The sequence below is a fragment of the Callospermophilus lateralis genome, chromosome 5 (genome assembly GCF_048772815.1).
Source record: "Callospermophilus lateralis isolate mCalLat2 chromosome 5, mCalLat2.hap1, whole genome shotgun sequence".
NCBI classification, from domain to species: domain Eukaryota; kingdom Metazoa; phylum Chordata; class Mammalia; order Rodentia; family Sciuridae; genus Callospermophilus; species Callospermophilus lateralis.
The window spans coordinates 43,981,589-44,001,536 of NC_135309.1; the positions used below are offsets into that span (position 1 = coordinate 43,981,589).

Genomic DNA, 19,948 nt, shown 5'->3' on the forward strand with positions numbered 1-19,948 from the left:
TATATCAAATAACAGGACCTGCCTTACCATGTCATTATAAGTGGCAAATGGTACCCTGAGCTCTAGCCTGCCATTTGCCCCTAACGTGGCTATAGGTACATTCCCAAGAAGAGACTTTACAAGAATCCTCTGCAACTTACCAGGGGCCAGCAGATGGTCCCTGCCTGCCACCCTTACAGCTCACAGGTATAATAACTTGAAACATGCCAGTCGCAACAACAGTTTAACATTTTACTAAATCAATTCACACAAATTCCAAATTGCAAATATAATTAAGGACAAAGATTCTGTTCTGCCTTTTAAATCTTTCATTTTCAAATCCATCATTAAGACAAAAAGTAAACAAAAATTAGGTCTGTTGCAAATTCATGATTTTTTTCTTCTGAGGAAAAAAAAAGAACAATATAGTAAAAAGAACGCCACTGGGTGTACAATAGAGCACCACGACACACGGTTACAAATGGGGCTTCCTGGCTTCTGCGACATGTAAAAGGGACTGTTCTCCCCACTGCTCTGCGTCAATCAGAATTTCATTAAAATAAAACTATAAAATCTCCTAGGTTACACTAAGTCAGACACGGTCTGCAACACAGTGCTTAACAACAGTAATGCCAACTATCAGTGCTAACGTAAAACATTTTAGAAGGTCAAAAACAATTAAACTGGAAACCAAAACCTTATTTTCCCTAGATGAGCAAAACTGAAAATGAAAGGGTTCCTGCCTCCTAGTAAGCGTGAAGGGGAATTTTTTTCTTTATTTTCTTTCAAATTGGAGGCAGGGGACACGCTGTGGGCTGGTCCTGGAGTTCTTCAGCCTAGTTGGCGTCCAGCTTGGCCATTTCCTGCACGTAGATGCCTATACTCTCACTGTCAAAAAGCACGAAGTATACCGTTTTGATGGAGGAGGACATGGTGGACACAAAGTAATTGGAGATGGCCTTCAGAATCAGCTGGGCTGCCGTCTGCTTCGGGAACCCGTTCCTACAGGATAGAAAGCAGGCAATCAGCAACCAGGTGGCCACAGTGGTCCTCCCTTGGGTCTTCTCCTGCAGAAGGTCCTCAAGACCATCTGAGCATCTTGCCCCATGTTGTGCCAGTGTTCACTGAGCCCTGTGGCTGCTTGTACATGGGCATGAGAAACCCCAGTACCCTAAAGACTGGGGGCAGGCGGCAGGCAGAGCGCTGTGTGGCACAGGAGAGTGCATTGTGTGCCTCCCAAGAAGCAGGCACCCAGGTCTTCTGAAAGACAACTAGCAAGTGGCAGGACAGTGTTTTGTGATGTGCATTAAGCTTTCCAGTGGTGGCACAAACCCTGCTTCTTTTTCCCATCATCCCTGCCTCTAGTGCTGTCCCTAAGCCACACAGCTACAGTGGGTGCCATCCCTGAAGAAGGCTGGAGGTTCTCTGGAAAGGTGCTGACCTCATCCACACATGCAGGATGATCTCTTTACACCAGCCTTTAGATTCAAGGCTGCAAGAGGCACTGTCCCAGAATCCAGCCTCCAAAACACATCAGCCAGTGTCACCCCAGAGGCCAGGCATCAGGAGCTAAGAGCACAGAAGAGCTCTAGGCTGAATGAGCTTCTCATCCCAGAGTCTCCATGCATTTCCATTTAAAGTAAATGTCACGTGGGGAGGCAGGGGCTCAGAATTTAAGATGAACTCAGGATGGGGAAGATTGATACTCACTGTTCTGTGTGTGTCTAAGGCTGTTCCTAGTTAACACTGTGTACACATGATCCAGGGCACCCCGAGGAAGGTGACAGTTACCAGATAGCTGGCCTGGTCTGGTGGAAATAACCAGGACTTGAAGGCAGGCCCTGGATTCAAATCCTCTGCTGACTACGTTTTATGGTTAAGGATACTGAGGGCGAGAGTCTGGGGCCAGCTTTAGGGGGATTTCTTTGCTTACTGGAAGATTGACAACTGAGCCCATGGACACACAAGCATCTGAAACGATGGGCCAGCCTGTCTCTGCTGGTCGCCTCCTTCAGGTAGGGTGCCTGCTAGCAGGTAGGCAAGTTTTCAAACACGAGACAAGAATTTGTTACAGCACTTTTAGCCTCACTTGCTGCATGCCAGTGAGTTTTGAACCATCTAGTGATCCCTTGGAGAGCCATAAACATCCTACTGTCAGTGCTCAGAGCCTTGCATGCTCACAAAACTGTTCTGTGACTTGCTTTTAATAAAACATGGCTTCATCCACAGCTTGAATGGTGGCAGGGACATATAGGGAGAGGGTTTTCTTTTACTTTTGGGGGTACCAGGGATTGAACCCAGGGTTTACACATGCTAGGGAAGTGAGGGAAAAGGGCCTTGATGAGAGTGGGCAGGTCACTTGTCTGTCACCCATGCCCACTCTCAGATCTGAAAGCTCAGCCAGGCACAGCTACCTTGACCATTTTCACAGGCAGCAAGGAGCACATGGTCTAGGTTATTTGGAACAAGACACAAAGGCTAGACTGTCTGGGAATTGCTGGGGGAGGTGAATGTGACCTTTCATTCGAGGAGCATCTTCCCAGCTGTGCAGGCTGCTTCCAGCTGTGGCTGGGCTCCTGTGTCCTGCTGCAGACTATACTGGGGCCAAGGGAAGAATATGGGCTTTTGAAGTGGGCTGAGCTTGGATGTGTGGGTCTGACAGCACTGTGAGGAGCTGTTCTCTGCATGTACTCTGCAAGCTCTGCACTCTCCCAACAACAGTGCCTTCCTGCCTATCTCCCCTCATACCTCCACAGGTGAACTGGGCTGAGGGAAGGCATATATAACTATCTGGAGTGGCAGTCTGTGGTATGGCCCAACAATTATGGCCCGTCTCCTTCTGTCTGCTCAGCCTGGCTTGTGTGGCCCTGGGACAAGGCTGCAGCCCTAAGGCCTCCCAGCAACTGGTCTGCCTGGGCCACTGCAGCTATAGCCTTAGCTCTCCCAAGCTGGGTAAGATGTGATTGATATAGGCACACACAGAAAATGTGGCCCTGGGCCCCTGTGACCGGGAGGCCCACGGTTCTCCATGGAGCACAAAAAGTGTTCCAGTCACTCGTGTTGGCCTAGCAATTTCTCATACAGAGCCTCTATGGCTCTGCAATCCTCTGTGTTAGACCCCTGAAAATGGGTTTGTGACTTTTAGTGAGGGATGTTCTTTCCTATTCTTCTACATCAAAGTTCTCAAACTATAGCCGGCACCAGAATCATGAAGAGCCTGCTGGAACAGCTTGCTGAGTTTCTGATCTTGTACATCTGGGGACCACACTTTGAGAACCCCTGTTCTACACATGGCCAGCATGGATTTTTAATCTGAGCTTACAAAGATGGCCCAAAGGTTAAGGATGCACAACTGGGGAAAAAGGTATGGAATAGAGGTTTGGACCTGCAGGGCCCTCACAGTACCTTTCTGCTAATGGAGAGCAAGCTGCTCTGTCAGGATGTGCCAGGCCTTGTCCTTAAAGGTTAATTTTGGGTGAACATGAATCAGGATTTGTTTGTAGGAAAACTCTTGCTGACGAAACCATAACCTAAAGCAGGAGCCCCTCCATGAGACTGTGGCTGCTCTGAACCATGCAGGCTGCCAGGAAGGAATGGCAAAGAGGATGGCCTTCCTGAAGTTTTCAGGCAGGAACCCCAAATGTTTCCTATTTCTACAATTAGAAGCATTTATAACAAATTGGAAGTTGTCAGATGCTCTCAGTGCTTTATATACCCAGCCCTGCACCCTCAAAAAAAGTGTTCCAGTCACTCATGTTGGCCTAGCAATTTCTCATACAGAGCCTCTATGGCAGCTGGGGCATGGCTCAGATGCACAGATGCCCTGACAGCCCCACCCTCCCAGGCCAGAGAAGCAAAGCAGCTAAGAGCTCAGGAGTTCCTGGTGCCATCATGGATCTGAGTGCCCGTGTGTGCTGGGGCCTGGTCTCTGTCCCATGAAACAGAGAACATGGAGTATGGAAGAAGCTGATATGTTCACTTACCAGGGAGGTACAGTCCTCATTTAGAAGCTAGTGGTCTCTGGGGATCCTCTCTAAAGGTCACCCAGTGGAAAACTGCCCTCCACCCCAGGCCTTGTGACAGGGTATCTTTTTGCCATTGTAATCACCCTGTGCTAACAACGTTGACCTCAGGCCCCCAGAGAGAAGCCCTTCAACCTGCAATGCCCTGTCTTCTTGGAGGGCTGTGGGCCTGGTTGGTGGCCTGTCACAGCACAGTACATCACAGGCTTCCTGGTGCAGTGCCGCCCCACTGAGCCCCTTCTGGGAGCAGCCTGCCTCCTGGCTTTTCTCATCTTTGGCTCCTTGGCTAGCTGGGTTCCCTTGCAGGTCACATATCCTTCTAAACAGGGCCATTCCTGCTTGGCCAGGTCTGCCTCCTCGGCTCAGGCTGACTGCCTCTGTGACAGTCACCTGCCCTGTGGACTGTTTGCCCTTCAGAAGAGATGGGATGCCACAGAGCAGGTGAACATGAAGGGCTTCTGCTCCAGAGTCAGACTGGGTTTGACCCAGCTGCCCTCAGGCTGGGAGTGATCTTCTCTAAGCATCAGTTTCCTCAACTGGTTATACACCATGGGGAGGAGCATGCTGGGGCCACCACCAGTCCCACCCATATGTATGCCCCTCTCTATAGCCCTGCCCTGTGCTCATGGCATGCACTTCCAGCACGCAGGGCTGGGCCTTGACTACCCCTCCCCCAGATCCTAGAGCCATGTCTGAGTGTCCCCTGGCATCATTCCAGTTGTTTCTGGAACAGCCCTTGCTCAGAGTCCTAGCCCCTGTTTCCCTAGGCTGGTGCCAGGGGAGCCCAGGCTGTCGGGGTCTGGTGTAGTCCTGGCTCAGCCTGCTCAGCAGTGGTTGGTGCACACACAGGACCCCTGTCCTACTTGGACATGCAGGGACCCTGGGTTCACAAGGGCTGCACCCCAGGAGGATTCAAGCTCCTCTTGCTCTGTTAAGCTGTCTCCCAGTGTGGAGCATCACTAGCACCCTGTTGAGATCTCACCTCCAGGGAAAAAATGTGAGGAGCAGATCAGTTAGGGACACCTGGGATTCACAAAGAGCAGCTCCATCCAGGGATGAAGGCTCCAAGCAGATGTCCTGGAGGGACAGATGGGAGTTGGTCCTTGATGCTGGGTAGGGCAGAGGCAGACTGTCTTCCTGCTGGGCCAACCCAGTCTGATCATCTTGGCTATCTGGGAGACGGGAAGGGCTGGAGGTCTTGGAAGCCTCGCTGTCACCCCACGTGTGGATCACTGCTGCTAGAACAGGTTCTATCCTGTGCTGCTGCTGCTTCTGGTCTTTACTGTCCTCCCAGCTCTGAACTCAGTGATGGCCTGACTGTATGAATTTCCCCCATCCTGAGGTGAAGACCAGGTGAGTCATCAACTGACAGCAGTGGTGTCCAGAAGGGCTGATGGGTCCTCTGTATTCAGGCAGCCCAAGGATGGCCTCTACCATTTCTCACCTGGGCTCACAAATCAGCTGATGGGGAATTTCTGCCAGCTCAGAGGCTTGGCATTGGTTTCTGTCCTTTCTCGTTAAAGTCAAAGATGAGGGGCAAGGAGGCTGAAGGCCAGGTCATGTGGAGGTGGAATCAGGCAGAGCCTACAGGCAGGGCACCCAGGGTTGCCTAGGGCGTAGGCCTTGGAGCCAGTGGCCTCCCACAGAACCTGGCTCTGCATGGTCCTCAAGCTGGGTGACCTCAGGGGAGTTATTTAGCTAAGCTTCAGGTATTTGCCTTTAAATGGACATAGTGACATGTCACCTCTTGGGGCTGCTGTGTGACAGTATAGTTAAAGGCTTTACCACAGTGCCAGGGGCTCTGTGGATCCTCATAAATTGTAGGTTGAAAAACACAAAGGGAGCTTTCCTTTTAAGCTATAAATCTAAGGAAAGTTTAATCAGAGCCTCCAGACTGGCCCTTCCCTACGTGTGCTCAGCAAGGGTTACCTCCTAAGGTCAAACAGCTGAGATGCAGGGCTGTCCACTGGTATTGTGATTAAAATGGCTTAGGCTAGGGTTGCACATTTGCCTCCATTGAGGCTGAGGAGCTGTAGGCTGATGGCCTCCATGAGAGAAAGTGACCCTGGCTCTTGACCATGTTGGTATTTCTATTGTTTTAGTTCCAATGTGACTTTTGTTCCAGAGACACTGGATGCCACAGACGAGCCGTCTTATTTCCCTTGGAACTCCCCTGATTTACTGCCGGCTCTGGTGTAATCCCATTCTTTCCTCATGAAAAGGAGGGCAGCTGTCTCCCAGGCTGCAGCAAGGTCTGCCTGACAGATGTGGCTCAGGGAGCCCCACACGTGTGCTGCCTTTGGCATTCCGCCCTCTTAAAAGCTTTAGATTGATTATTTTTAAAAACTTTTTACTCCATGAAAAATGTAAATAAGTTTGTAATAACAGATGCTCTTTTATGGGAATTACTTTTATGCTTCAATTAAAAATTTCCCAATAGCCATATGAAAGAGCGTGAAATTATTACTGCCAATAAAGGCTCCTATTGCCTTGCTCTTCGGAAGCACCTTTCATCAGGGTAGATCAAAGTGCATCCGAAGCACTAATTAACTGAGCCACAGAACCATCTGTGAGGAAAGGTAATCCCTATGGCCTGACTTGAGGTTAAGGAAGGCCAGAAACAGAGAGGTTGATTCATTTACCAAAGGTTACACAGTACCATGCTGGCAACCCCTACCCCGCCAGTCAAAAAAAAAAAAAAGGCCTTCTGTAAGAAATGGGGGAATGAGAAGGTGGGAGAAGCAAGGAGTATGGTTACTCAAGCTCTGACCCAGAAACATTTAAAAGAAAAATGGTTTTGAATCCACTTTGGGACTGGCCTTAGCACCTATAATACAGCTCCATCACTCAAGGGAAAGTTGAGCTGCTGAGTGCTTGCTGACCAAATTATGAAGGATGCTTGACTTTTTCAGGTGCTCTTAGAGCCAATCGAAAGGGCTTTTAGATATTTTAACTCTGCTAGCCTTTGATTTCAATGTGTATTTAAATGGTATTGACTTTTTAAAAGATGTTTCATGTATGCTTTTGGTAAAAAAAAAAAAAGGGACTAGAATGAAGTACAGTCACTGAAAATAAAGATGGCCGTCCAAACAGTAGGAAAGCGAGTGGAGTCTGCAGCTCTCCACCGTGCACTTCTGGAGGTGTAGTTGAGTGTGGAGTGTGCGTGTGTGCATGCATGGGCACAGGTGCGTTTGCTTGTCTTCTGCTCAGGAACCCTCCTGGCGCCCCACCCACACATCATGGAGCTGTTGTCTCCAGCCTCCTTCAGCCAAGAGGCCTGAGGAGACATGCACTCGAGCACAGCGAAGGTCATAGGGACCTAACTCAAAGAAGCCCTGGTGCGCAAGGCCCACGGTGCCCAGAGCTGCGGTGCCAGAGCAGGAGAGGTGAGCCTGAGGGTGGCTGGGGGCCACATCCTGCTGTGTTGCCCTTGCTGGATCAGGCAGTGCAAGGCTCCCGAGGAACAGGGTCAGGCATAACCTAGTGTCCTCTCCCTGGTGGTGTCATCTGGTAGGTCTTGACATCTGCTGTGACCACCTGGGCCACAGAAAGTCCTGGGGTGGCGGTGGCAGTGCCTGTCTGAGGTATAATGTCTAAGTAATGTGACAGAAAGTCCATTCAGTGAGTGGTGTCTCTGTCACTTGAAGCACTGGACCTCAGTGCTGGCAAAATTAAGGGGCCTTTCCAAATGGAAAGAAGAAAACTCCACTTTGCCCTTGAGTGTGCGGAGAAAAGGGTACTTTCGACACAAAGGCCCTGGGTCTGGGCCTGCCTGGAAGGACAGTGCAGCCCGAGGTTCAGGGACGTCAGTGCTGCTGCCCCGTGGCTCTGTCTTCCTTGGGTTCTGGGAGGGATAGAAAGGCAGAAACCCAAGAAGGCTTGGGAGCCTGGGTGGGATGCCCTGGGCACAGCGGCAGGTAGGTTGTCCACTTGAACTATACCACTGCTGACGTGAAGTCTAGGCCTGGCCACTGCTGGACCCAGAGTCTAACAGCTGCAGCCTCTTTAAGAACTTTCCTTGGGTTTCAGGGCCCAATTCAGATCCTGAGCCTTCCAGATCCAGTGTCTCAGAACCCTGGCAGGGAAAATGCTGGAGCTGTGAGGGGCCATGGGCCCCAGTCTCAGAGGCGGCATTCTCCTGACTGACCACGGACCCTGGGTCACAGCAGGTTTCTTGAAGCACTCTCCCTCTAAAAACTCCTTCAGCTTTCCAAACACCCTGAGACGTTACATGGAGTGGGGTTGGGGAAGGGGGTGATTACTAATTACACCTGTTTTCAGAGTTGGGGTTCATTTATATGCTGTGAATCAGCTGGTGAGTGGCCAATTCCAGGCCTGGCCCCCAAGTCACAGTGCAGCACTGCCCTGTCAGAAAACTGAGAGGCTACTTGTTGGTTTGGGGGTGTGTGGCCAGGGAGGCTGTGGGGGTGCAGCTGAGGCCTATCTGCATCTTAGCTGCTAAAGACTAAACTCCTCCAGTGGTGGCCCTCTGGGTTGTCTCAGGGGCAATCATGGTGCTCCTATAGGCCTTGGTGAGTCTACCTGGGGATAACTTGAAGGCTGGGAGGTGGAACAGAGAGTACTAAGATTGTGATCTTCTTATAATAAGGCATTAAAAGCAATAATTCTGCCCCTAAGCCACCACAGCCTTGGCCAAAGCCAAGGCTGTGGTGGCTTAGGGGCAGAATTATTGCTTTTAACCTGCTTATTATAAGAAGATCACAATCTTAGTACTCCTATGTTCACACCTCCCATCCTCTCCACCTTAATCATCTCTGTGATGACATTTGCTATCATAATTCAAGTTTCATAGTGTCCTGGGGCCTGTCTCTCATTGACTGCTCAGTTGCCCTTGCTATTGATTAACATTGGCATTCTTCCCTTGCTCGTGCTCTGGTCTCCTTGACCAAGGCAAGGTCTGAAGCAGCCTCAGGAGGCCTTGTCCACAATGACAGGGTCACAATTAGGGGTCACAGAGAAATACACCCACGACTGACATGATGACAAGAGTGCCCATACCTGCCGCTGCCAATAGATGGAAATGCAATAGATTTCAGCTTCTTATCATCGGCTAGGGCCAAGCAGTTTTTCACGGTTTTTTCCAGAAGTTCTTCACACTTGTCTGCACCCCAGACTGGACTATTACAGTGGATCACAAACTTGGCAGGCAGGCCATGGCCTGCACTGACAGCAGCTGGAGGGGACAAGACAGAGTGCACATCACAAGATGCCAAACACAGGCCCGCTCTTTCGCTTAAAGCATGCATTCCCCGGGCCTCTGCTGGCCTGTGTCCACAGAGGAAGGCAGCTGTCTGTGGGGTGGCAATTCTAGCATCAGCACAAGCTAGAAACTGCTTATCCCTTGGTCTCCTCATGTGGGGATGGTCAAGCAAGACCCACCCCTAGAAAGCTGGCACTGGATGTGTGCCCTCCAAAGTTTTAGCCCAGACTGTAGTGAGCACTGCCTCAGAAGCATGCAGGATGTCTGGGCCCTATCCATCTAATGCGACCCAATGTGTCAGAATTTTGCAATGACTATGATTTATCGCTACGTCTTCCAGACACCATTCAAGACAAGCCTGCTAGGAGAGAATTTAGTTAAGCAACATGATCCCCTCTCTGGCCATCCTTCATGCATGACTGATCCTGCCTACTTGTGGCAGACCATAATAAGGGCGCTAAGACGCAACTTTTTCTGTGCCTGGAGGAGGAGCCCATCTCCAAGTACTCATCTCCTCAGAGATCCACCTTTCCTTGTTAGATCTAGGGACTCACGTCTGCCATATACAGGAGCAGCGATGAGCCTGTTCCTTTCTGCCATCCATAACATGCTCCATAAAGAAGGTGGCTCCAGGGCCAGCATGTCTGACAGGTTCTGTGTGCTAATGTCTCCAACCCACTGCTACAATAAATACCCAAACCTCTTGGTTTGATATGTATATATGTTTGATATGTCCAAAACCCACTTTGAGGAATACCTGTCAGCATTGTCCAGGGGGTATGGGTTAAGACTGTAGCACTAGGAGACACAGGAGAAGTGATCTGTGGATAGCATTGCACTGTGCTGTAGAAATAGCTCTGAACTAACAAAAGTGGGGTCTGGGTGTAAGTCTTGGTTCAGCTTGCTGACTGGGTTCACAAACGGGGCAGCATTGCTGACCTACAGAAACTTTTGATTAGGAGGCTTAACTCACTGGTTTGTCCATATTTGAAGTCACTGCTAAATTATGCATGGATGGCTGGAAAGAAACATGCTAACAGATTATCTCCAGGCAGTGGAGCAGGAGTATATTTTGTTTTCTTCTTTATAATTTTTTATAATATTTTCTAAAACGGCTCTTATATACAAGAACAAAATGTATTATTATTAAGTAAAATTATCTTGAACCATGCTAAATCTAATGTGTTTGCCTCAGCTGTGGCTCTCTGTGTGTGGGGGCAAATGTGGAGGGCCACAAGTGGGGCTCAAACAGGAGCACTGTGGGGGAAAGTCTATGGGCTGATACTGGCAGAGCCTGGGAAGGGGAAAGACCAGCAGCTTGTGGCTGGGTAGCTAATGCTGTGTGTGCACTTCCTTGTGCAACATGGAACTTTGGTGCAACAGTAACTTAAAGTTACTGCTCTGCCTGTCATGCCCCTTATATGCAGATCAGAAATGGCAGAGCAAAGATGAGACTCAGGTCAGCAAAGGGAATGCTGCTCCTTCACTCAGATCAGGCCTCGAGACTAGCCCAGGATGGGGGTCATGTGCAGTCACTGGGGAGAGGGGGCCAAGGCCTGGTTGGCCAGCTGACAGAGAGCCTGTGTAGACATCATGTAGTAATTACTGATGTCCATATTGAGTTAAGATTCACTTTAAAAATAGAAGCAGGATTTACTGATAGAATGGGTCCAGGGGACCATGGAATAAGAAAAGAAAATTGGAGTCCAAAGTGCATGGACTCAGGAGGCCACTGTCCTGCATGCCCGACTGATGACCTAAAATTCTAAAATTCAGGCATGCAGCTGTGGGAAGCACTCTGCCTCTAGATTTAAGCAATGTTTCTGCCCATGTCAGGCTTGAAGTCATTTTATTCCCTCTCTCATCAGGAATGGCAAATTAGAAATATGTGTTTCTATGTTTCCCACTAAAAACACAGGTGGTTGGGTGAAAATTATTAATTTGCATCTGCTATCAGCAATTGTTGCAGATGGTTCATTATCACTGTCTGGAATTCCCAGTTTGTAGATTTGCCAAACTCAGTTTCTATAATTCCTTAAAATTTAATGCCATGCTTATAAGAGCTATTAACTTTTTTTTTTTTAATTGCAAAGGTGAGTTTCACAAACCTTAAGCTCCCCTGACAATTTGCATGTGATAAATCTCTAAGTGGTAAACCTTATAGGGCCCTCGCCCCGGGAGATATATTTGCACTGCCACTCACCTCTGAACTCTAAGTCATCTCCCCAACATAGCATGTGACACACCCAAATGAGCACAACAGCTTCCCCACCTCACCTCCAGCTACTTCCAAGGGCCCGTTCTTTTTCCGAAGTTCCAGAACAGCTTCCACAAACTCCTTGCCACCCTTCTTCTCCAGCGTGTTTCCTAGACAAGGACAGGGTGGGATCAGAGTGCCATCCTGTGCCTGCAGCACACATAGACACTTAGCATGTCAGGTGATTACGTACTTTAAATGATCTGACCAGCTAAATTTCCATAAGGCTGCAAAACAGGAACTACGCGTTGGCTCAGTCAGGAAAGTGAAATTTAGAAGGGATTTATCATGGGCCAGTTACCACCCTGGCACTGCGGCCTCTACTCACATCTCTCCTGCCCCTTATTTGGATCTGCCTCAGTGATGCTGCCAGAGGTGTGAAGATGCCTGTTCTGCATGCTTTACATGGGCACAGAGCCCAGTTGGCACTGACTTCCAAGGCAGCTGCCTGACCTAGGTTTTCTTCTATGTCTCTGGGGAGAAGCCCCAAATAAGGAGGTCTGTGAAGGAGGAGACCATGCCCCTATGGAGCAGGCACCTCTCCTCTTGGCAGGAGGCCCAGAAAAAAGTGTTCATATTTGGCCCCCTTTGGACTAACATTGCATGCTTAGTTTCTATTTTGCAGCTTTGGTGTAATATGTGAATAAAAAAAAAAAAAGGCCTCAGACAGTATTTTCTTAATTACACTAACGATTCAGAATCATTTTAGGGAAAGGAGGGTAACATCAGAAACAGAGCTTAAAGATGAACTGGGTTGTATAAAAGTTTGAATAGAAGGCTACCTGCTCAAGATCAAATTTGAAACAACAAAATATGGTGCTTTTAAGAATCGGGGTGCTTGCTAAGTGATAATTTACATCTATGAAAGTCAAGTTCTCAAACCAAGTCACCAACACCTATAAGAACTTTGGGTTAACATCTCATGTGGGCTAAAAAGCAGCAAAATTAGTGACAATATCACCCTTTAAAGTTTGGCCAGAAAGGGGTCTGATTCTTCCTTAAGCTCTGTTTCCTTAGTTTTGCACATTTTAAAGTACTTTTCCTCACATGAGGATAATATACTCCCCTTAAGATTCACCATATATCTTGGAAAATTCAAGGTGTATCTGGTGTGATTCTGGTAAGGAGGGTCAAAGTATATCAGAATGCACCAGCCCAAGCTCTCTTTGGATTCACTGGGTAATGATGGATTATGTCTATCTATCTTAGCAAAACCTGCCTCATTCACAGGCTTGTTCTGCAGAGGTGAATCAACCCCAGGAAATGTCTGGAAAGAAAAGCAAACAGCTTGGGCACTGTCACAAATAAGACAGAACCAGGGATGATGGCGGGAACTGAACCTGTTGCCGCCCTGCTGCAGGAAGTCAGGGGTGCGAGAATGATCATGACTAGCAGCCCCCTGCCTGTGGGAGACTCTTGGCGATCTGAGGGCTAGGTTTCCAAAGGAATAAACTTTGGATCCGGTGTCACTTATCATTAACTCAGACTGCTCTTATCCCTTTGTCCTGAAAAGCAGCAGAAGCTTTACATGGCAGGTGTCACAATGTCACATCCAAAGACTGTCACCTGCTGTAATAAAGTTAAATGTCAGGGGTGGCAGCTGAATGAGCCATGTGCCTGAGGGAGCAGGTTCTGGGCCTCCTGGCCCAAACTCCACCCATCAGGAAGCAGATACTTTGGAAGACTGGGTTCTAGCCCGGCCAGGCTTTATTCCTTCTGAGGTTTGTCCTAGCTGGGACAGGGTCAGTGAGGGATGTGGGACTTGACCTTGGGCCCAGGTTACTTGTGAGACCCCAATACAGGAGTGCAAATCAGCTGGATCCCAAGACTAGTTTTCCCCTTTAGCCCATTCTCAAGCTTGGGGAGATGGGGTGACAAATATGCCACAGGCTGGATTATTTAAGGTTCTCATCCTCTATTCATATCTACCCTTTTGTAAGAACTGGGAAATTTGGAAAATAAAAACAAGATCAGCACTGTATTCATGAAGACTTTCTAAAGTACAAAATATTTCCTAAGAAAATGGGCTGATTTTTAATTAAAGGTGTTTTATCTTAGGAAGAGTGTTTACTTTAAAATTTTTACTTATAATTAAATATTGCTTTAATTAGAAGTGAAATTGCAAGTTAAAATACACTTAATGCATTTCCCAAACTTAAAAAAACTGAACCCTAGATTGCAGGCAATCAACCCAGTCAGGACTTGACTCCTACACACACATATGTATGCACATGTTCATGTAGACACACGTGTACTTTTTAACAAGAAACAGGCCCATTTTCAACCATATTGTCAACACTCTTAATGTAAGACTCTTGCTTTTTAGGCTTAACTTCAGGGTTAATCATAAAGCAAATGGCTTATTTGCCCCCAAGCATAAACATGTGTTACTCCCATGAGAACAAGAACATTATTTCATGCTTAGAAAGCAGGCATAAGTATCAGTGTTCAAAACAGCCTAAGCGAAAATTTAGGCTTGGGCAAATGTCAGGCTAAGCCTGTGGTCTATTTCACTGTTAGAAAGAACTTTTGATGGGTAAAAGTTAATCACTGGGGCTAAGCATTCCTGCACTCGAATTCCTTCTTCCAGCAGTCTCGGGACTCAGGAATTCACACCGAAAATGAGAAGTGGAGTGGTAGCTTCCCTAGCTTCCTCTTTTCCCCTCTCACACATCAAGGTGGGAGCTGGAACCAATTGAGGCCATGTATGAATCTGGTTGATGGTTGTTTTGGGATTATACAAGACATCTGGGGTCAGTTCTAGTTTGGACTGGGTTGCCAGGCACAGCAAGCACAGAGGTGGGCTTTGGAAGACTGGGTTCCAGCCCTGGCAGGGTTTATTCCTTCTGAGGTTTGTCCTAGCTGGGACAGTGTCAGTGAGGGATATGGGGCTTGACCTTGGGCCCAGGTTACTTCCTGACCCTACAATACTGGTGGCTGGGCAAGCATGACAGAGGTAAATAAAGCATTAGCAACATTGTTAATCCAGCCCCACTGACAGCTCAGAAAGGACTGGGCTTTTTTAGGGGCCTGTGTCCTAGCTGGGTGCCACCCTGTCTCAAAGCCTCCAGCTCTCCCCCAGGCCTGGATAATCCTCCTGAACATAGCCTTTGGTGGGCCACAGCAGGTTGACCAATTTTCTCCTCTCCTTGGGCCTGGGTGAGATCCTCTTGCCCAGGGAGCTTCCTAATTTCCATTATCAATTGCTCTGGATGGCAGGATGAACCCTGGCCTTCGTTCCCCCCAGCTAAAAAAAGGACTAGCTCTTTGCTGTTCATTTATTTATTTTTCTCCATATAAGTACTTCCCTCTGATCAAGTTTTCATTTGGTTAAGAAGCATCTTTCTCTTAAGCTCCCTGTCTTAAGAGCTATTAAACTCCTCTAAAATCTTATGAAAATAGAGTTTATTTTAATTGCCTACAGTCTGCCTTCACTTTGGCCTTGGCACAGGTGGCAAATCCCGACTTTCTCATCCAGTTTGTCTTTCCATCCATGTCTGAAGTCCAAAATGCTCAGGACAGCAAAAAGCCTAAATCCTGTGGTCCGGGTAAGACTGAATGGCTCCTCTGCTAGTGACACTGAATAGAACTGGGCAGCCACAGGGTGCTGTGCTATTGTATATCTAGTGTCCAGGACTCAGCAAAGTCCTAAGTTCCTCATCTGTCATAATGACTGTACTTGGCATTTGTCAGGAATGTCACTGTTCTCTTTGGAAGCTGTATTTGAATACTGAGAATGCTGTTCTCAGGCCCAGCAAATGTATATATAAATCACATCTGCAATCAGAGGGAGACCATACAGCAAGCACCAGTCACAAGACAGACACCAGACAAGGCACTCTGCCTACAGTTCATGTAATTCTTATTAACAGTTATGGAAACTGAGGTATCCAGGAGTTAAGTGGCTTTCCTGGGCCCCATAATAACCAGAAGATGTTAAGGCTAGGATTCAAGTTACTCCTAGCTAGAAATTAATTTTGGGATTACCATCGGATGCCTCATTACATAAGCCCTTCAGCATTATTGGAGAGGGGCCTTGATGCCCACACTGTGAATCTACTGCCACAGGATGTGCCTCCTCAGTGCTCTCTGCCTTGGCCACACTTAGCTAGTGAGCATGCAGGGAGGAAACCTACATTGGGTTGCCAGCTGCCAGAGGAGAGGAAGGTGCCTTCTGGATCTAGAGTAGCTGTCTAGGGACTTCTCATCATAAGTGAGGGGGTTTTCATACCCCTTGTCCACTCTTTACAAGGCACAGAAGTGGTCTTAGAAGCATATCCTCCCTAAGATCTCTATGAACCCAGTCTCCAACAAAGCTGTGCCTCAGGAAGTAAGGGAAGAAATGATGTTGCTGAGCCAGTTTACAAACCAGAAGTACCCACTGGTGAGCTGCATGATGCACCCTGGCTGACAGCTAGCTGTATTTCTCTGGTTCACAACCCAGGGACGGGAGGCCTTGGGAAGGTCAGGACAGCTGGAAGTGTGAAATGAATGCAGCCCTGCATAGCTGTCAAAGGATCAAGCTGTCTGCGGCGGCCGACTGACCATGCACACACACACTCGGCAGCACCCGGCTAGGCATTACCTACTTCACCACCGATGTAGAAGTCAGTGTTTGTCGGGTGAACGACAGCATCACTGTCGATCGAGGCAATGTCAGCCTGTACAACTTGCAACTATAACAGGTAAACAAATGTAGATCAACTGTGTTGGACCGAGACCCACGCACAGGCACATTTACTAATGCCCCAATGGCAGGGCTGTCCTACCTGGTCGATTCCAACATATGAGCCCAGGGGGCAATCAGTCCACGCAGTGTGCGCACATGTGGATGGGGGTAAGGACAGGAGGAGGAGGAGGAATATCAAATGTGACATGTTTAAATTAAACATTTGAATGACAAGTCCAAAAAAAGAGAAACACACATGAGATCATTTCCAAAGGTTAAAAGAAATTAAAACAACAAATGCCCCATTTTACTTCGCAAAAACCTGTAACACTGGCACCCCACTGAGAAGGCTACTAAAACATGGCATCTGCTTTAAAAAAAAAATGTGGACCATCAGGCCAACCAAAACAACAAGTTTCTCCATTTAGTCTGCAGTAGTCAACTTGCAGGCTTTGATGTTCATTCTTGTGGCATTCACCATTTTGTCTGCCTTCAAGGGGAAGCTCTCAAAAACCTGAAAACAGTATAGATGTGTGTTCAGGATTGCCTTCATTCCCTCAATGGGTAGAAATACTTTTACAGGTCTGTCTCTTATTCTAGTAAATCTTATTTTTATATATTTAAATGTGAAATGTACTTTGAATATTATCTTTGCATTTTTTATTTTTTAGCTTGTGGCTTTTTTAAAGTATTGTGTGAGGCAGTTGGAAAAACAGTTCAAGAAGGACATTTTAAGTCTCAGTCCCCACATCTTCAGCCCACTGAAGCCCATGACTTCAGTTTGGTTTGTGTGGAGTGGGCCCAGGCTGTGTAATAAGCAACTCTCCTAGCAAGGCATCTGCCATCTTACAAAAGTGGCCACAGCTGGGAGCTAAAGGAACACAAAATACACTGTAGTCAGTGTTAGAATAACAATGTCCCTGTGGGTATCTGCATAGCCTGTTGAGGCTCTCTACCCCTAAGGGGACAAGCGGCTTTAGTGCCCTAGTTGACAATTCCTTATATGAAAAGATGAAACAGACACAGGACACCTGAGGAGTACCTCTGTGCTTGCCCTAAACTCTCTGCCCTCCTGAGCAGGAGATACCATGGCCCTAAGGCAGTTTCCTTCACAGGAACACATTCAAAGAGATGCTGCCCTTCTATTTCATATCATTGTCTTGGCCAAATAATTCATTAAGGGGCATTTAGCCATTCAGTATTTTCACTATAGAAAAAGTGGGAGAAGTGTCAGTAGGTGGTAAATTTGGGACAAGCCAATCTTCTTGTAAATGAAAGACAGCTCAGTGGCACACTAATGTAGCGTGTCTTCCTTTTCAAGCTTTGAGTATCATTCCTCATCAAGCTTAAATGGAGAAACTATCATTTTGTAGTTACCTGAGACTGTTCAGTTTAAAAAAGAAAAGGAAAAAAGAAAACAAACAAACAAACAAACAAAAAAAAAAACCACGTGTTTAAAAATCCCCCCCAAGTAACCAGCAGTCAGTTTGATCATTATGGAAGAGAATTTAGATGATAAACATTGCAATTGAGGGGAATGTGGCCAATCACACTCTAGGAAATACATCAGACCATTTCCATTTGGAACAGCTTGAAGTAATATTTAAGGTCTGTACTCGAAGGTCAATCAAGGATTTGAAAATTTGCCTTGACCATTCTGGAGTCTGGGTGGATGAAAGTCTAAATTCTGGGTTCCATAACTTTTCATCTGACAGCTGGTGGTGCCGAACCCCATCCCCAATTACCTAGGTCATCTTTAAGGTCAATGTCAGCATTGGTAGGATTGATTATGGCCTCCACCTCAAAGCCGGCTAAATTACTGATTTCACTGTGAATAAGGTTCAGCTGAAAAGAAAAGCATGAGGTGGAAAATAACAGGAGAGCCTGCAAGTCGCAGAGAAGTGAGCCCTGGACACAGGTGATAGCAGTGGACACTCACAGTGCACTGGGCATGGAGGGAAATAGGGAGGCGCTGGCTAACATGATCCATTTCAATCAGAAGACTCCAATGTCGCTTGGGGTGCTGAAAGGAAGCAAGCTAGGCAGAGTGCTCACAGCTGTGGGGTGACGCCTAGGTCAGAAGGGAAGCACAAGGTATTGGGGGGATTGGCTCTCTTTAGAGGAATTTGTGACCTGGGGACCAAAGTACAGCAGCTGTCAGGACCCAGAATCAGAGTGCTTAGTGCCAGGTGGCACCTGTGACTGTCCTCGCCCCTGGGCACTAGGGCAGTGTGAAAGGGAGTAGTAACTGGCTTGGTTACGCCCCTAGTAGCTTTGCCATTGTCTTCCAAGTGGCTAAGGGTCTTTAAGGCTGTCCCATCACTGTGACTGCTGGCTGGTGGGTTCCCCTCCCCTGTTCAGGGGTGGCAAGGAACAAGAAGTCTGTTGTTTAATGACTTAATTTTATTAGTCATATAATGCTGAAGTTCTGGTGGAACCCAGGAAGAAAACAGCAGTGCTCCAGCAGCACAATGTCCTAATAGTTTTCACTTTGTTGGTCAGGTCAGAGTCCCTAGTTTATGGCTTATGAGCAGTTTCCTTGAGGCTGACCAGCCATCTGGCTCTTTCTGAAGACCCCCTGACTGTCTTCTACACTACTGTTCTGTTGCCAAGGCAACCCTGAGCCACTGAATAAGAGAGAAGTGAGTTGTGGATTTGGCTGTCCTGGCCCTACTCCTCCCTTCCTTTTCTTCAGATGCAAGTATCTGTAGTAAGTTTGCATGTGCCTGCCCTCTGTCCTTTAATAAAGTTTCTTCAATGATGTAAAGTCCTAACAGCTACAAAAAAGTGCAACACCTAAGCAGCCCACAGAGGAGCTGGTACTCAAACCTACCGTGAACCAGGCTGGGAGAGGGACTGTGGCCTGTGGGGCCCAGTGGAGCAGGAGCTCTGGTCCTGGTGCTCACTCGGATAAGAGGCTGTACAGACTCTGGGCAAAGAGGCTCTTGGTAACTGAGCTCTGAGCTGCTGAATTTCCAGGGTCAAGCATTTTGTTAAAAAGAAAACAACAACAACAACAAAAACTTGACATGCTATAAGCATGAGAAATATAAAACCACATGTTTGATTCTTAGAAGGAGCCAGATTCTCAAAAAAGGGAACTACTTACTAAAAGTTATTCTTTAGGAGAAAGCAGCTGTACAAATAAATTTAGTTACACAGTTAAGAAAGGACCCCATGTATGCCCTGTCACAGGGTGGTGGCCCTCATTTTAAATTAAAAACTTAGAAGAGAGACTAATTTTCTCCATTGGACTTTCTGGGCTGTTGCTCCTGTGCTCAGTACCACAGGCTGATTTAGGGGACACTTATATCCCTGAATCTGGAGGAGGCCTAACGGGGATCTCAGCAGCTCAAGGCTATAGTGCCAGACAGAGGCACAGAAAAGAGATAATTAGCATAGGGCCAGGCCTGACCATTGCCCTCAAGGAGAAGGGGTATGAGTGGCAGGGTTGGAGCATCAAGGTAAGGCAAGTGAGCCCTCAGGATTTAGAATAAGGTGGTAGGCTTTACTATGTTATTTAGTATTGAATTTAAGTCCTAGCAAATGTAGTTTATAAAGACTCAAACTAATCTCTGCCCTACCAAAAATATTAAAAATTAAAACATCTTACACTGTGTGAAGATACAGGATGGTGAGCGAGGGAAGCAAAGAAGAAAAAAGGAAAGAAACACTTGGCATGGCACAGATGGTTAGATTTTTAAGTATATACCTGAAAGATTTCTTTTTGTAAAAAAAAAAAACAAAAAAAAACCACACATCCTTAAAATTCACATGATCATTTTCAATTTGTATAGATG

The 19,948-nt window shown here is 47.3% G+C and overlaps 1 protein-coding gene across 5 annotated transcripts in view; it reads right to left on the minus strand.

Moving 5' to 3' along the window:
- Nucleotides 1–217: 217 nt before the first annotated feature.
- Macroh2a1 (macroH2A.1 histone) overlaps nucleotides 218–19,948 on the minus strand; it is a 67,405-nt gene continuing 47,674 nt past the window's right edge. For 3 of the 5 annotated variants that reach the window (XM_076856643.1, XM_076856644.1, XM_076856642.1), the window contains exons 6-9: nucleotides 17,894–17,993; nucleotides 11,500–11,589; nucleotides 9,021–9,195; nucleotides 218–981 (exon numbers count right to left, since the gene is read on the minus strand). In XM_076856643.1, coding sequence (XP_076712758.1) covers nucleotides 816–981; nucleotides 9,021–9,195; nucleotides 11,500–11,589; nucleotides 17,894–17,993 — 531 coding nt within the window. In that variant the 3' untranslated portion in view covers nucleotides 218–815. Of the gene's footprint in view, nucleotides 982–9,020; nucleotides 9,196–11,499; nucleotides 11,590–16,064; nucleotides 16,156–17,893; nucleotides 17,994–19,948 lie in introns of all 5 variants that reach the window. The other 2 variants (XM_076856646.1, XM_076856645.1) reach the window with 1 other exon arrangement.